At 40.6% G+C, this 17018-nt stretch overlaps 1 protein-coding gene across 1 annotated transcript in view; it reads right to left on the reverse strand.

Annotated features, from left to right (window-relative positions):
• The window catches only part of TSPAN4 (tetraspanin 4), a 393772-nt gene extending 377085 nt beyond the window's left edge, over positions 1–16687 (reverse strand). The window contains exon 1 of the mRNA XM_054972773.1: positions 16355–16687. Within this exon, the coding sequence (XP_054828748.1) occupies positions 16355–16687 (333 nt within the window). The remainder of the gene's footprint in view (positions 1–16354) is intronic.
• Between the last annotated feature and the right edge of the window lie 331 nt (positions 16688–17018).

The following is a 17018-nucleotide window of genomic DNA, read 5'->3' on the forward strand; positions in this document are numbered from 1 at the left end:
ACTAAGGATAATGGATTTAGAATGATCTAGTTTGGATTAGAATTGTATTGGCAGGACAGCAAACTGGAAACCAACTATCAAATTCCCTCCTTGTTTTTTTTTTCTTATGTGAATTCTGAAATTTCACATGACCCTATTCATAGAATACATCTGAATGGAAAAGTCTTGTTGATTTCAAAGAAATAGGCATTTGTAATCTGCCATGCCCTGACCTGGATAGCCCAGGTAAGCCTGATCTCATTGGAAGCTAAGCAGGGTCAGTATGGTTAGTAACTGGATGGGAAAGATCTCCAAGGAAGACCAGGGCTGGATGCAGAGGCAGGCAATAGCAAATCACCTCTGTTATTCTCTTGCCAGCAGGGGTCACCATAAATCAGGTATAACTTGACAGCACTTTATACCACCAATCTGCCAGAGCATTGCAACCTCAAAATATATTGGATTTTAAAATATCTGAGTATGTCCCATGGCTACACACCACAATTCTGACCTCAGTTCATAACAATGTTAAGGATATGTGAGCAAAATCAACTGTATCAACAACTGATATTTTGTTTTAAAAAGAAGAAAAGGGCATAAACTCTCAAAGAGAGCCATTTTAATGGAGATTTTAGCTCAGTGAAATAGAAATTTATGTAGCCAACTCCAAATAATACTTTCTGCTGCTTTAAGTTTAACAACAACAAGAGTGTCCTCTTCTCATTATGTTTCAGTCAATCTCGTTTCAGCTCAAGATTGTGCCCCAAGAATAGCCAATAATGCAATCATGTGTTAAAGTAGCCTTGCTCTCCTACTACTGTACTAATGCTCAAGTGATCTTATTAGCAGAAATGGGTTTATTTAAAAGTGTAGCTCTTCCTTCTAATTAGATGATAAAGAATTGAATTTTTAAAATTCCCCAATAGCATTAGGCACAACTTGCTATTTTCAAGAGTATTCAACCCTAGCTCAGCAAAAATAACTTTGGTTTTTGAATGGTTAGTCTTAAAAGTTTTTATGTCAGAAAAGTCAGAACAAAAGTTGGACAGTTTCCATCCCTAGATCAGAAGTCTCTTATGAGTATCTTTCAACTTTTGCCCCCAAGCCAATTTTACTGTAGCAGAATTGGTTGAACATTATTTTCAAACCTGAACATTTCAAATATACCTTCCTTCTATATTTTCCTCTTTTTACTATAAAAAATTTGTTTGTGGGAAAACTAGGTGGTTGGTAAATAAGCAGAATCTATCCATCGATCCTAGTGTAAAGTTCATACAGTCAGTTCCAGCTAGTTTGTTTCAGGAGTCTGTGAAAGTAGAAGGACTCTTGGAAAATAATGGCAAAACCTCCTCTGCAGCCACCTGTGAGGGGTTGGTATAGCCAAAAGGAGGTGGGGAATTTGTTTTCTTCTTTCATCAGTGCAGCTGTGCTGATAGAAGAGCTATTAAAGGCAATTTCCCCCCCTTCTCCCATCACACTGTGGTCTCTTGACTTGCATGGCTATCAGTCCACGTGGGTCCTACAATTCCAGGAATAAAATTTTCCAAGGCCTGAATGGACTTCTGGAGGAAAGGTATGTCGGCTAGATGCACACATACAAGGATTGTGAATTGCAGGATCCAACCTTATATTTACAAAATGGATGGTTAAGTTCATTTATTTCAGTTGTAGATAGATAATGCTGACCCTGTTATTGAATTACTGGAATTTAAAATGCTTAATTCTGGCTGGAGTGTGCACAATGACTGCACTGGGGGGAGGGGGGCAGCCATTCAATTTTTTAAAAGCTACTTCAGAGGAAGACATTCACATACCTAGTTTAAACTTGATTCTGTGACACAGGGCAGGCACAACGATGACTACAAGCACCATGTTGGGAACCTCTGCTCTAGACTATGAAAGCTTATATTGGAACACCTCTTGTAATGTGAATTTTTTAGATTTCAATGATCCCTTCAGTACTAAAGTCAAACCAACCAAAATTCTTTGACACAGCTTTAAGGCTTGGAAGTGAGGTTTGTACACCCTGTCCCTTCTCATGCACCTCACACCATCCTTTCTCATACATTGATTCCTCAATCTCCTCTTCCTGAGCTTGGCTTTATATGTGATTACTGCCAACTTGCATATGTTCCTAAACTCATTTTGAGAACTCATTCTGAGAAGTCATATTCTTATTTAGTTTAGAAAAGTGTCCAGTTTCCTTATGAAGCCAAAAGAAATGATAACATATTTCTTCAAGAAATAAAGTTGGTAAGAACTTCCTATTTTGCTTCAGTTTTCTCCCTGAAGGAGAGAACAGGCCAACTCAGAGCCAAGCTACAAGAGACGCCTGACACAGGTTGGACACTTGTCAGCTTCCCTCAAGTTTTGATGGGAACTGTAGGCATCCTGGTCTTGCAGCTGTAATGGAAAGCCAGGCTGTAAAACCAGGACGCCTACATTTCCCATCAAAACTTGAGGGAAGCTGACAAGTATCCCTGTGTCAAGCGTCACTTGTAGCTTGGCTCCTAGAGATGGTAGTAGGCACAATATAGCATTGGGGCTGCTGGTTGACATAGGTAGAGAAGTTGTTGAGGAGTACCTTGCTGCACTCGATCTGCACAAATCCCCTGGGCCAGACAGTGCACCCAAGACTGCTTCAAGAACTTTCAAAAGAGCTTGCAGACCCCTTGCTAATCATGTTTCAAGCCTCTTGGAGGACAGGCGATATGCCAGAAGACTGGAAGAGGGGAAATGTCATCCCAATCTTCAAGAAAGGGGGAAAGGACAATCCAGAGAATTATAGGCCAATCAACCAGACATCTGTCCAGGGAAAATACTGAAGCAGACATCACTCTGCAAGTTCATGATGGAGAAAATGGTGATACACGGAAGTCGGCATAGATTTGTCCCCAACAGGTCCCATGAGACCAACTTCATCTTCTATGATTGAGTGTCAGGCTTACTGAATTGTAGTCATGTTGTCAATGTAGTTTATCCGGATTTTAGTAAAGCTTTTGACAAGGTTCCTTATGATGTTCTGATGAGTAAACTGAAGGATTGTTAATTGGACTCTATGGTGGATAGGGAACTGGCTGCATAACCGCCTCCAAGGAGTAGTTCTCAATGGCATCACACCTGACTGGAGGGAAGCGTCCAGTGGAGTGCTACAGGGCTCGGTTCTGGGCCCAGTGCTTTTCAATAATTTTATAAATGATCTGGATGAGGGTGTGAAGGGATTACTTATTAAATTTGCAGATGACACCAGACTGAGAAGAGTAACAAATACTCTTGAAGACAGGGATAGAATTCATGAATAAGATGTGATTTAACATGGATAAGTGCTACGTTCTGTACCTGGGTAATTAACATGTAAAGCATGTGTACTGGATGGGGGATACACTTCTGGGTAGCAGTGTTTGTGAACAAGATCTTGGGATACAGGTGGATGGAAAGCTAAATATGAGCAGTCAGTGTGATGCAATAGCAAAAAAAGTCAAATGCAATCTTAAGGGGTATCAAAAAAAGCATAACATTCAAATCACAGGATGTCATTATCCCACCATATACCATGTTGGTCAGGCCCCACCTGGAGTATTGTGTACAGTTCTGAAGGCCTCACTTCAAAAAGGATGTGGGCAAATTGGAATGGGAGCAGAGGAGACCATCCAAGATGATCAGGGGCCTGGAGACTAAGCCCTATGAGGACACACTGAGGGACTTGAGGACATTTAGTTTGAAGAAGAGGAGGTTGAGGTGAGACATGTTGGCTCTCTTTAAGCATTTAAAAGGCTGCCACTTAGAGAAGGGAAGGAAGCTGTTCCTGTTGGCAATGGAAAATAGTACCCAAAACAATGGGTTTAAACTACAGGAGGGAAGGATATTAGGAAAAACTGCACTTTAAAAGTAATTCAGCAGTGGAACTGGCTGCCTAGGGATGTAGTGGGTTCCTCCTCACTGGCAGTCTTCAAGGAGCAGCTGAATGCATACTTGTCAGGGATGCTTTAAGCTGTTTCTGCATGGGGCAGGAATTTGGACTACTAGATGGTCTGTAAGGCCCCTTCCAACTCTATGTTCCTATGAAATGCTGGGCCAGGAGATTTGTACACAAGCTGTTTTTGAATTATTTCCAAAACTACGGGGAGAGAAGCTCCAAACAACCCCATTACTAATTTTCATGGATAAACATCACAGTTTTTTCTTGAACACAGTAGTAGATCTTCACATTTGCATAATTTGGCCCCAGTGCATGCCAGACTTTCTCTTCCCATGGAACCAGATAAACATCACTTGCTCAACAACTTTACAAAGCACCTGTCATTGGCTAGCCTTGACCCATCACCTTACCACCCACTGTCGAGTCCTCTTTGGAGGACAAGGAAATAGAGGAGCTGGCAGAGCCAGTCGTTATGCCAGAGGAGCCAGCAACGGAGACATCCATGGTGCCAGAAGAGCCCTTGAGGGAGCAGCCCAGGACTTCAGAGGAAACCGCCAGGAGCGATGGCTTGTGAAGGGGAAAGGGGAAAGTGGCACCAGAAAGGACTCCGAGCCCACCTTGAAATGAAGGAACTGGGAAAGGGCAGCAGTTTGGGAGTGGTACAGGAGCGCTCGCCTGCAGACTCAGCACAGGCCAGGACTGAGCTCTGAGAACAAGGCACTGCAATCAGGCATGGAGGAAACACCTGTACTTTAGTCTCTTAACTGGAGCAGAGAATAAAAGTAAGATGCCGAGCAGGGCTCAGTATGGAAGCAACCTAGCTCGCCACTCCCTGCGCCTTGTACCTTGCTCCCCCTTGGACTGAACTCTCAGCTTACAACCTCGGCTTGACTCCTGACTATGCACCTGTCTGCCTTGTTATCGGACTGCTTTGCCTGTGTTTGGACTCAGACTGTTGGATTTGCTCTTGGACTGCCGTACTCATGTATGAAGTCAGACTGCCTGGCTGATCGTAAGCTGTTTTGCCCACCAGCTGTGTCAACCCCAGCTTGTACCGTCGCCTAGCCTCTGAGCGTGACAGCACCAGACCTTGAAAATACACCATATTTTTGCAAATGCCACAGTAGTGTTTTTCAAAGGCAACTGTTTATTTGAGATTGCATTTAGAAGTTAATTTTGTCCAACAGTTGCTGAAAAATATGAAGTGTCTCATTTATAGAAAATGGCTTAGACAATGACAAACATAACTAGATAGATATTTTTGATAACTGCTCCCACAGTAAATAGAGCTTGGGTAATTGCCAACCCAGTGTCACAAAACTAAGTACTGTAAATGTGCAAGAAAAACACCTGAAGATAACAAACAAGATCCCTTTGCTAGAAGGCATGTTGATTTCCTTGGCTGCAGATCTTCCAGCACTTTGTCAAAATAGAAATCATATTATTGTCTTCCAGTCTGACATATTTGTAACAGTAATTTAGATTTTTAAAAAAACTAAAAATCTTCTATTTGTCTAGAAAGACTTAAGGGAGATCTTGTAAATGCCTTTTCAGGAACTGCCAGCAATTATAGGATGTTGAGGGTTACAGTGGTTTAGTCAACAATGCAAATTGGTTTTTGGGCTGAAACCATTTGTGGCATTGAGTTGGGTCTGCCTGAAGCCATTTTCAGCATGTAAATCTGTGTCCAGCTCAGAAATTGTTCCAGGTGTTCTCCATTCCAGAACATACCTAGGATAAAACCTTTTAGACTGTCTTTAGAATTGTTGCCTTGTTTTTCTTTGACCATCAACTACCATCTTGCCCAAGAAAAAATCCTGTCTGTTTTCCAGACAGACTTGGAAATAACTGCATGTGCCAGTGGCTCAGTTCACAGTGCCATCTACTGCTGCTGAATAAATTATGCACATGAAGGAATGCCTTTTTGTCATGTCTTTTTTTTTTGAAATTTTTTTATTGGATTAGACATCATTATATTTCATACTTCATACTTTTTGTCATGTCTTATGTTTTACAGCTCAAGATGAGATATCTCAGGCCCAGTGGACACAATCACCTTCTTTTACACAGGACCAGTCATTGCCTGCTATAGAAAACAGCCAGAACTGACATTTGCTGTTACATTGGTGTTTGATTTTATTTTTTTTAAACATGCCATAATCCTATGATCATTTGCAGCTGTCTCAGAATGTCACCTAACTCCCACTATGGTTTCTTCATGCAAGATGATTTTTTTTAGGACAAGTGGCATCTGATTATATATTGGGGGGAAGGACGAGGAAAACTGGACTGACACATTCAGTGGTTTTCAACCACACATGAGAGAATTTTAAGAGAAAAAAATAGGGAGAAATTTGGAAAGATTCTCAATTTCTTCCCTTCTAGTTAGAGAGCGAAAGCGCGCTCATCCCTCAGACCCCTCCTCTTTGTCTACAGATGGGAGCTGGTGTAGCATAGTGGCTAATCAAATTAGCTTTAAACTAGGAGAATGCTGGTTCAAAGCCCATCCTTGGTACAAACTCAGTATGTGGCCGTAGGCAAGCCATTTGTTCTCAACCGCAGTCCTTCAGCTGCAACATAGAAATAATAATATTGGGCTGTTGTAAGATTACTATGATAATACATTGGAAGTGCATTAAACACTGATACCACTGTGCAAGTATTATTTTAAATCTCTAGTAAGACAATAATACAAATAATTCTTTAATTATGTATGTTTTACTCAGCACGCAATCTGTGAGCTTAGATCTTTTCCCAGCTTCTACTAAAAATCCCTGCTCCTCACACAATTGTTAAAGCACATCAAGGGGAAAACCTCATGTATGAATGGCTTATCCCGTTTTCAGATTTACATTAATGGCTGCTGTTGCAAATCTCCTCTTCGCCAACTAAACACTACTTCAACTAGTTGAAGAGGAAATCACCTACAGCCAAACATTCCACCCCTTCTCTCTTTGCTTTATTTTGTGCAGGAATTATGAGATAGAATTTCTGTCTTAGAATTGCAAATATGTCATTTTCAGACTTTTCTAGCAGCCCGGTGGTCTCAGAGTACCATCCATCTATTTTTTGTCCCGTTCTTTCTCCAAGGACTTGAGGGCAGCAGTGTACATAGTTCTCCTCTCCTCCACTTTATCCACAAAACAATTCTGCTTAGTGAATGCTGACTGACCCAAGGTCACCCAGCAAGTATCATGGCTGAATGGGGCCTTGAACCAAAGTTTCTTGGGTCCTAGCCCAATACTACACCACACTAGCTCATCTTAAGACATTCAGAGGGTAAACTTCACACCACCCATTTCACTGGAGGGGGGAGGATTCCTATTTTCTGGTTTTTCTTTTAGGATGTCTTAGAATATATCTTTGCATGATATTCCAGCTTCATAGCTGGTAGGAAAATATTGATGCCCCTATCAATATGTCAATCAGTTAATATGCAGAGACACACATACATACACCAAGCAAGCAGTCACTTAAGCCTCAGATACTCAAACAAGTGTCAAAATTATGACTTGCAATGCATTTCTTTTCAGTGGAATCCAAAGCAGAGTTACAGCCTTCTAAGTTCATCAAAGTCACCAGGCTTAGGATTGCAACTTTAGTTACCTGTTCACTATTATCTTTGAGGAGTAAATAAATTAAACTGAAAACTACTGCTGTATTCAGTTCTATATGACAGGAACATCATTTACTTTACTGTTAGAATTTTCAGGAAATTCCTCCTTAGTTTTCACTAGTCCAACAAAGTCCATAATGAGATTTAAGGATGAAGTCAGTTATGAAGGAAGTACTAGAAGCATGCCATTTCAGCAGTTGTTTCTTTGCTTCTTTTTAAGAACTTTTTGTCAAAGAATTCCTAGTACTGCATTCATTTATGGCAGTAAAATTTGCTCATGCAAAGTATTTCCAAATGCACAAAGCAGCAGGCACTGGACTGAAGCCTCTGTTTCTAATTTAATTTTGACAACAGGTTGCTTCCCACTGAGGTCTTCCAACCTGAGAAATGTTTCTCTACCTCCACCCAGTGGTTATGTTCAAGGGGAAGTTAATGTGCAAGTCAAGGTCTGAATTCTTTATCCATTCAGCAGCTGGCCAGTTTTTAGTTTTAGGGCTGAAACACCCTTCCAGTATAAGCACACATTGGATTGCCTCTACTTTTAGAGGCTTTGTCTCTTCCAGAGATTAAGGAGCTCGACTATGACATTTCAAGACAAATCCTAATAAGGGTAACAGACTGACATGCCATCTTAAGAGATGCAAAAGGGGGAGAAATCCTCCTTAATCTCCTAGTCATTCTGATGGGTCTCAAGAGAGAATTATTTGTGACTTGTGAAATGGTAGGACAGTGTTACATGTGGAAGGACAGCCTGTAAATGGCAAAGTTTTCTGAAGAGATGTTATGCATTTCTTTGTATTCAACGTTCAAAGGCATGTTGTACCCCTTTATGGTATTCCTGCCTATTTGGGGCCATAACACAACTAGGGGTAGATGACAATGCTCAACTGCAGTGCTGTCTTTTCCCTCACAGATGTGAATGGAAGCCATCCAGTTAGATGAAGAAAGCAGAGGTACACCAAAGAACTAGTAGGATAAAGGTTCAGCTTGTTTCCTACACTTGCTGACACAGCCCACTGAGAATCAAGCATGTTTCTACCATCATACTTCCAACTCATCTTGGATTCTCTTTCTTGGTCAGTCTATAATGTAATGAATGCTGGGAACTGGCTTTTATAGAGAGAGATAAACAGATAGTGACAAGCCCAGATGTAACCTATTTGTCCAGAAGCAAATGTTGACTGCTTCATCTTTGCAACCCATTTCCTAGCTGATATCAGCTAAAAGATTTTGACTCTCTGCAGGAAAAAGAAATAATCTCTTTCTCCAGATTCAGCAATATATTATTTAATGGTGCTGTGTACCAGTGTCTAGAAGCTATCACTCACATTCATTGAGTCCTGTGATTAAAACTCCTCAATTTTTCTATGTGGGAAGCAGAGAGACCACAGAATCACATCCTAGATGAGCAGAACTCACATACTTCATGTTGTAGCAAACAACTATTTGCTCAATAAGCCAACTTTTTATTTGTTTTTTAAAAAAGCAAAGGTTTATATGGGACTAAGTTTAGGGTGACCTGAATCCAAAAGGACCGGCAGGAGGCTTTTCACCTATACACCAAAGACCCTAAGTAAACAGCAGGAGGTGCTATACTTGCAAGAATTCCCGTGTAATTTTCATGGGAGATGTCACCAAAGTCTTAACTGTTAAGGCCACTTTAGACATTACATGGCAAAACTGAGGTTTTTGCTAATGATTTTACAGTGAAGAGAGAACTGCAACCAGTCCTGGCTCTTGTACAAGAATACCAAAAGATAAAGGATATAAGTCCTTTATCTTTTGAAGAATTCCATCTATCTGCTATTCCTCCTTCGATGTCTCATCACCATTTCAAACTCAGCATGTCCAAGATTGAATTTTTCATCCCCTCTCCCCCTTCATAAACTCATCATATCCATTGCCAGCATTGCCATCTGACATTATCCTGTACTCTGTACTGAACTGGTTCATGAGGTGGCTTACAACAGTAACGGTTAAAAAACACAAAAAAGTAACAAAAATAGCATGTTAAAAAAAAACTGTAATAACTCGCAGCACCATCAACAGCCCAACATAATTAAACAGCAAAAAAAACCCACCCCCAGCAGTGAGCAATAAATAAGGTGACAAAATCAGCCCTTACTAAAGAAATACAACCTTTCCATCCTGGTACCAAACAATAAGTACAGAAACATTAATAAAATGCTTGAGGGGAAAAATGAGTTTAAAAGGTTTAGTACCAAAGAAAGGGATCAGAGGAGAGTGTTCCATAAATGAGACACCACAACACAGGGGGCCTTGCTTTTTGTACTCCCATCTCACAGAGTATTTCTGAAATACACAAAGCAGGAGCTCCAAAGATGGCCTTGGGTAGCAGTTAAGTTCATATCAGAAGACTTGTGTCAAAAGAAGGGAGCTCTGACTCTCAAGAGCTTACACTATGAAAAAAAATTTGGTCTCTAAAGCACCAATGGACTCTAATCCTGCTGTTCTACTGTAGACCAACATGGTTGCTCACCTAAAGTATGTCAGAAAAGGTGGTCCCTTGACTCTACCTTTGACCTTCATTCTCTTTCTATTGACAAGTCATGCCATTTTCTTTACCTCCTTACAAAAATATGGCTATTACTCTGCATCCCTTCTATCACATTTTGCTTCTTTTTCACTTTGACTACTGCAACCTCCTCCTCTCCATTCTTCCGGCCGCAGAACCCCAGGGCCAAGCTACACATGACGAATGACACTTGAATGGCAAGTGTATTTCTCCCTGTTCACTTGCCCTCCACTCAATCCACTTGCCGTTCAAGTGTCATTCGTCATGTGTAGCTTGGCCCTCAGTCTCCTCACTTCTGCCCAACACTTTGCTGTCACAAGCATTCCGATCATTCTGACTGTATGACTAAAATGCAGAGCCCTTCCTTGGGTGGGGTGAATTATGGCAGCCACCCCAAGCTTTTGGAGTGTCCCACACATCCACACCAAAGTGCTAGGGAGCTACCAGGAGGGACAAGACCCAGTTGTCACATGGTTACAGCTGGCTAGCCAAATGGGGCACCAGCTCGGGCAGCCATTCAGTGGAAGAGAGGGAAACTCAGTGTTGAAACATCACTGCCAGGTGTCAGGATGGCCACGGGTGCCACATTTACTGGATTTGTGCAGGGGAAAGCATCTACACAAGCCAATTTGACCTGGGTCTTGCACACATCTAGAAATAATACTGCTGCTATCTATCATTCAATCCTAACATGCACCTACTGTCTGCTCCCAGATCCAGCACAAACTCCTCATCCTTACCTCAAAAGTTTTTCATGGTCTTACCCCCTTATCTCTTTGCTCTCATTTGCTGGTATACCTGCCTGTACCTTCACCCTCCAGCTTCACCACCTTCTGAAGTTTTCCTCAAAATCCCTCAGAATGACTCCATCCTTTCTCCTCAGATTAGCCACTTGTTGTCATCCTTTTCAGAACAACCCCTCCTTTTTAAGGCCTGTCCTCCGAAACATCCAGATTCTTCCTCTACCTATTAAAATAAGTTGAAGTAAGTGTGGAAGCTACGTACCTAAGAAGCCCCAGGGTAGCCATAATTACTGGCAGTTGTGAAGCCAACAGCTCAAGGTGACCATGTTGAAGAGCCACAAGAAGGGAAAGCAGGAGCCCTGAAAAGCTCTCCCTCAACAGTTATCACCTGATTAGCAGACTGAGCTGGCACTATGGTGAGCTATATTTCTATTTAAATTACAGTAGTTATATGTAAACATGCATCTACAAATATAAATTAGCATATGCAAATTGTGTTCAAAATTTGTCCTCTCTTGATGATTCTTGTCCTTTTTTTTGTTATCCTTAGATTATCACTGATTCCTTTTAAGTGTGAAGCACCTTTATTGTCAGATCTATATACTAACATGTGACCCATTCCTGAGTTGCAAAAAGGAGGAAGGAAAAGGCTGTATGTTGCCTTCCTAGGCTCAAGTATACCTCCACCCCCAGGTAGACCTTTGCCCCCCCTTAGCTAGCCCAGTTATAAATAATTCCAGAATGCCTTTTTCTTTGCCTGAGCCACAGATACTTTGCCTTGGCCTTTTTGGCTTGCTGTCTCCTCTTGCTGCATTTTAGGTTATTTCTCTGTCTGCCTGGTCCCCGATTCTCTTTTTTTCAGGCTCCTAGGGCCTTCGCTGGCTTTTTAGACGATCCTTAGTGTAGACTATCTTTATTATAAGATGTTCTGACCTTTTGGCCAAAGGTTTCTATAGTTCCCAATCCATACTCAATCTAGCCTGCAGCCCTGCACTAACACAGCACGTCCACAACCTAAGAAAAAAGTATTATACTTTGGAAAAAGCCAAAGACTTATAGCTACCCACTCTCTGCAGACTGCCCACTCTTCTCTTTGACTGCATTAAAAAAAACATTATAAATCCACACTGCTTTTAAATATGCATACACACATATCTACGCCCAACAACTAATTGGTTCTTCATAGTGAACACTACAAATCCTGTGATGCAGTGTCTTGATAGTGAAGCAATTAAACCTGCCAAATTCTAATACAGTTATAGATCTAAAGATGGTAGAGACAATATATTCTACAGTTCCAGAGGATTTCTCCAGGGGAATTCAGAGCAGCAGTAATATATATAACAAGAAAGGACTGGGAACAGAAAGTGAATTGTTTTCTGGAAGAAAGATATGAAATTGTCAAACAGTATGATATTGCAGGAAGCTATTTACAGAATATACATGTGTGTGTGTGTGTGTGATCCATGGCAAATCGTTATAATTTACAATGATGGTTCCAGTTATGGCATTTATGCCTACAATCAATTGATCGAATGATAGATAGGGAGACAGACAGAAATAGCCTACGGACTGCATGTTAACCCTGGACCTCATCCTCCAATAGTGGCTGAGAAAAGGCTACTTGCCCTCCATTTTCAACCAGCTTCCTATCCCTCTGTGCTCCCTTTTCAGCTCATTTTAAAAATATTCTACCACCATCTTTGCTCTCTGCAACCACATTATTTTCATTTTTACAGGCAGACCATGCCCTAATAACTAGGTTTGCCTCCCCAGTGGGATTGGAAATCTCCCCCCACCCTAGCCATGTGTCACCCATCATAGCTCAGCTGGCTGGTGGGGCAAGAAATGGAGGAAAATGGGAGCACCTAGCAGGAAGTGCAGGCCCTTGCCAATGACAGCATCACATTGTCAGATACACATTGACATCACTTCCTGTACACCTGGAAGTGATATCATCACATCACTGGGTGAATAACAACAACAACTAAAACAACAACATTTGATTTATATACCTCCCTTCTGGACAACTTAATACCACACTCAGAGTGGTTTACAAATTGTCTCATTATTATCCATAAAAACCATAGAGTTTTTGTCCAATTATTGGAGCACTGCTTGTGGGATAGTGGCATGATGACATCACTTCTGGAAATGACATCAGCACATTGCCAGTCATTACATTCCATTATGTTGGCAACCCCTAGTAATAACTTATTTATTAAACTGAACATATTCTGAAATTTTAAAAAAAATGATTATACACCACAAGATAGAACAAATTGCCAGTTATTAGTTAGAAGTTTTGTTTTGTCTAAAGAAGTATTTTGATTTAGAATAGTCTCCTTGTACTGCAGTTTGTAACTGCAACATTTCCCATCTTTTAGTCTCCGACTTCTCTTTGAAATCCTATTCTCCACTCTGTTTTCTAGCCATGTACACAACTTACAGTGAATGCATGTACAATCCATATATAGCATATATCATTTTTCTTTATATTTCCGTTGTATAATTCTCGTATTACATGCAACGTACGTACAGGTGAACATGTGATTGAACCTTACATTTATCCAGGTACTGGTCCCCAGTTTCATTTGTAAAGTGAACACACATGAGCTCTTCCTTACAAAAAGGTGTTACATACATGCAAGCTGTACAAGCATTCACTGTAATGTGAACAGGGCCACTGTTTCACAATTTAGAATGTAAGGGCATACTTGAACATCCAGTCCCTGTGACATGTTTTTCTGGCCCTTGAGATTGTTACATCAATAATCTACTGTGCTATCCAATTCTAGAAAAGGAGTGAGGCTAGCAGCCCATTGTTTTGATGGTTTCTGAAGGTTGAAGGGTTTTTATTATGTCTCAGGTAAACAGAGGCACTATTTCAGATTTGAGTAGGCATTGGGGCAAAGAGATTCTCAATAAAGTTTAAGGTTCACATCTGGATATATTCAACATGAAACAAATGTAGTACATGGTAAAAGCATTTATTAAGATCTGTATATTTAATAACCATGACAGCAATATTATCAGCACATGTCAAAGAACCATCTTTTGAAAACCAAGAGATTTATGCCCTTGGTATTTATACTTAGGCGCAAATTACCCCAATGGTCACTCATGCAGAACTAGAAAGCTTGCTAAAGAAAAGACTCAAGACCCCTTCCTCCCCAAATAGCATCCTGAAGGTAAGAAAAAGTAGAAGGGTTAAAGTAGGAAGATTATTGCATTGAATTGGGTTTGAATGTATTAAGATGACTGCTCAAGACTGTATATTTAAGCACCCAAGAGACTTTAAAATATTGTTAATGCCAACTTTTGATACTTAAGTTTAAGCTCAGCCACATTTACACTAAAGTAGAACCATGTACATTTCTACTCTGTTGGGGTTCACTCCACTTTTCAGTTATGTTCTAGCATCATGAAGGCTAGAGCATTCTTCTAAACTGCCTCTAGAACACAGACAGCCCATGTCATTTGCACCACAATAATCAAGACCTTGGGGGAAGGACACAAGGAGAACAGCCTGTATTGTTAGAGAGACTACAGAAAGCCCTTCCTTTGAGAAATACTCCATGTTTTGTAGCCTTCCCATTAAAGGCAGCAATTCCTTTTTAAAAAAGAAACTCATGTGCTACAGTGCAGGATGAATAGACAGAGCACATAGAGAATGCCATTTGGGGATCTGCTGTGCATTATTTTTAAGGAAGACTATTCATGCCTGCCCTTTTGATTTTTTTCTGCACATATAGTTCAGCCACCTGGCTAAGTTATAAACTCAGTCAGAGGGGGACAAAAGCCTCTGAAGAAGTGGATGGCTTAATAGGGCAAGACAGCCACAGTCCCTGTCTTTTCAGAAAGCTTTGGGGTAAGCTGGGATAAACAACAGGAGATATTTAGGACCCCAGCAGTGTAAGAGAATCAAGAGATAGAAAACAGACTAGTCTGACTCATATTTTCTCTCAGCTTATCTGGAGCCCAAGTGGAGCCCTCCTCCTTGTGTTTCCCTCTCCTTGGCTCCTTTAGGAACCAAGTCATATGTTGTCCACACACAGCACTGTCCAGCAGTTTAGGGCTGGAATTTTCAGGAAGTGGGGATTGCTGGAGTAAACCAGCTCTGATTTTTTAAAAGGGGGAGATAAAGGAACTTGGTTTGGCAGCTGGGATGCCACTGCATATTTGGCTCAGATACTGCAACTTGCTGATCCCTAACATTTTATTTAATAAAATGTTAATAATAAATAATAAATAAATAAATAATAATTAATAAATATTTATTATTTATTAATAAATAAAGTGTTGGTGTCGAGTAAATGTTTCTTCACTTACTGGTTCTAGGCACAAAAGATACCATAGTCAACATACTATATGGTTATACCTGAGCATCATAGTCGATGGACACAAAAGCAAATGAGTTTGAATGATACTTCCCTTGGCTACAAAATTGAATTACCAGAAAGACAAATCCAGTTGCTTTGGAAAACCTTCTAATGATTTATTCCCAACACAATCTTTTCACTTAATGACTTTTATGAGGATACTTTAAATTGAAGTAAAATTCCTTTCAGTACTGTATTTTCAGATATTCCAGTGGGTATAAAGTAATGTGACAGCACATCACATGGTTGGAAATCACTTTTCTAGATGTATAGTACATATTTTTGCCACTAGGTCTATTTATGTGATTCAAAGTCTTTCCTTACTGCAGAAAACAAAATGTTAACCTGCTAACCTACTACATTCCCAATGTAGAATCATTAACATTTATGAGAGCACCAGGCATAGGTAGACATCTCATCATGTGTGCTTCTATGATATATACACTGATTCAGATTATTCTAGGTCACCAAACAATAATCTGTTAGTCAATGCTTCTTTAAAAACAGACATTCCCTTTATAAATGAAGTTGAACTCAAGTTTGAGCACAGCTTAATGATCCAAGAGAATAGTTAATCACACTGAAGTATGAATATGCACAAAAGTTTTGATGGAACAGCCACCCAAGAGCTCCCAGTATCCACAGCATAAAATATTATCAATACATGTACACAGTTTAAGAGAACGGATGAAGAATACAGGTAAGGGAACAAGTGAAATCCAATCTTTCTTGCCCAATAAAAAATCAAGAAACCAGAGCAGTGAACTAGACCAGAGCCATTCCGTACATTATGCAGCAAGAATGAGGTGGTAGAATTTTGGACTGTATCACTTCTGACTGAAAGAAGGGGTTCTAAATTTTTACTGCTCACTCCAACATGAAAAGGTCCCTACATACAGTAAGCTAGCACATAGGAGAAAGTTTTCATATATGCAGCCCCTTTTCCTTGATGTGATATTAGATGACTTTTTTTACATGGTGGAGCATTCAAACTACAGAAAACCCCGCCTCCATTCAGAAGTGGGTCAGCCCAGGTTTCTACCACCTCATTGCCTATAATGAGTAGAACAGCTTTCAGTTTTCCATTTTACAACCATACATATTGCCTAAAAGAAAAAAAAAAGCTATAGCCCTTTTGAGACAATAAAGTGAAAATTCCACATTCAAACACATACTCACCCAAAAGAGAAGGTTGAAGACAAACATGAGGTACTTAATACACTGCAGGCAGTTGTGAGCCATGCTGCACCTCTTCAGTTCTAGAAGAAAAATAAAGGAGAGATCCAAGTAAAAGACCACATACTTGTTCCCTTTGGGGGACGTGTACTTAGCCTTGGTGGCCTTAGGGCCTGGGTTGGTGTGGAATCCAAAAAAAGAGTTGCTTGCGGCCCCAAACTGGCCACCATACATGCTGCTGTAGCGACGGAAGGCGCCATTTGGAAAACTGTAATCCTTGCTGTCCAAAGAAGGGCTTCTGTGATAGGTCGATTCATCCGTACTAGACCTGCGCATGGTGAAGTCAAAAATGTTCCACAATGGTTACTGACAACAATATTTGTTGGGTTTATTTGACTGGGGGTGGGGAGCTTTGGAAGGTTTCCTTACTTGGTTTTTCCTCACCTTCCCCCCTTATTGTTTTATTCCAGCTGTTCTTTTGCCTGCCATCCTGTCAAGGAGTAAAGTGTACTGTAAAAGCAGCCAGTTGGTTAAGTGTAGCCAGCTTAGCCAGGAGTTAGGAAACAACGTGCTGACTTGTTGAGAAGTCTCTCTCCTGCTTGGAAAACATCCCCTTTGGTGTCACACTCTCACCCTCCCCCTACTATCAAAAAAGGGTGGAAAAGAG

This window comes from Eublepharis macularius, chromosome 2, assembly GCF_028583425.1.
Source record: "Eublepharis macularius isolate TG4126 chromosome 2, MPM_Emac_v1.0, whole genome shotgun sequence".
Taxonomy (NCBI): Eukaryota; Metazoa; Chordata; class Lepidosauria; order Squamata; family Eublepharidae; genus Eublepharis; species Eublepharis macularius.